The sequence below is a fragment of the Apaloderma vittatum genome, unplaced genomic scaffold, assembly GCF_000703405.1.
Source record: "Apaloderma vittatum isolate BGI_N311 unplaced genomic scaffold, ASM70340v1 scaffold38783, whole genome shotgun sequence".
NCBI lineage: Eukaryota > Metazoa > Chordata > Aves > Trogoniformes > Trogonidae > Apaloderma > Apaloderma vittatum.
Genome location: NW_009710489.1, coordinates 1 through 221, shown reverse-complemented (window position 1 = coordinate 221; position 221 = coordinate 1). Strand labels below are relative to the sequence as shown.

General features: G+C 56.1%; 1 protein-coding gene across 1 annotated transcript in view; it reads right to left on the bottom strand.

Annotated features, from left to right (window-relative positions):
- The window catches only part of LOC104272342 (RNA-binding motif protein, X-linked 2-like), a gene marked incomplete at both ends in the record, with an annotated part of 910 nt that extends 699 nt beyond the window's left edge, over positions 1-211 (bottom strand). The window contains one exon of the mRNA XM_009867306.1: positions 80-211. Within this exon, the coding sequence (XP_009865608.1) occupies positions 80-211 (132 nt within the window). The remainder of the gene's footprint in view (positions 1-79) is intronic.
- Positions 212-221: the final 10 nt, after the last annotated feature.

Below are 221 nucleotides of genomic sequence, written 5' to 3'. Positions count from 1 at the left end.
CTCAATAGCCCAACTCTGTACCCCCTCCAGCACCTCAATGTCCCTCTTGCAGTGAGGGGCCCAGAACTGGCCGCAGTACCTTGATCCCATTGAAGTTGTCAACAGCGAGGATGGTGCTCCTCTGGTCCTCGTAGCACAGAAAGCAAAACCCTTTGGACTTGCCCGTCTTCTTGTCCCGCACCAGGTTGATGTTGACGACCTCCCCGTACCTGCAAGCACTC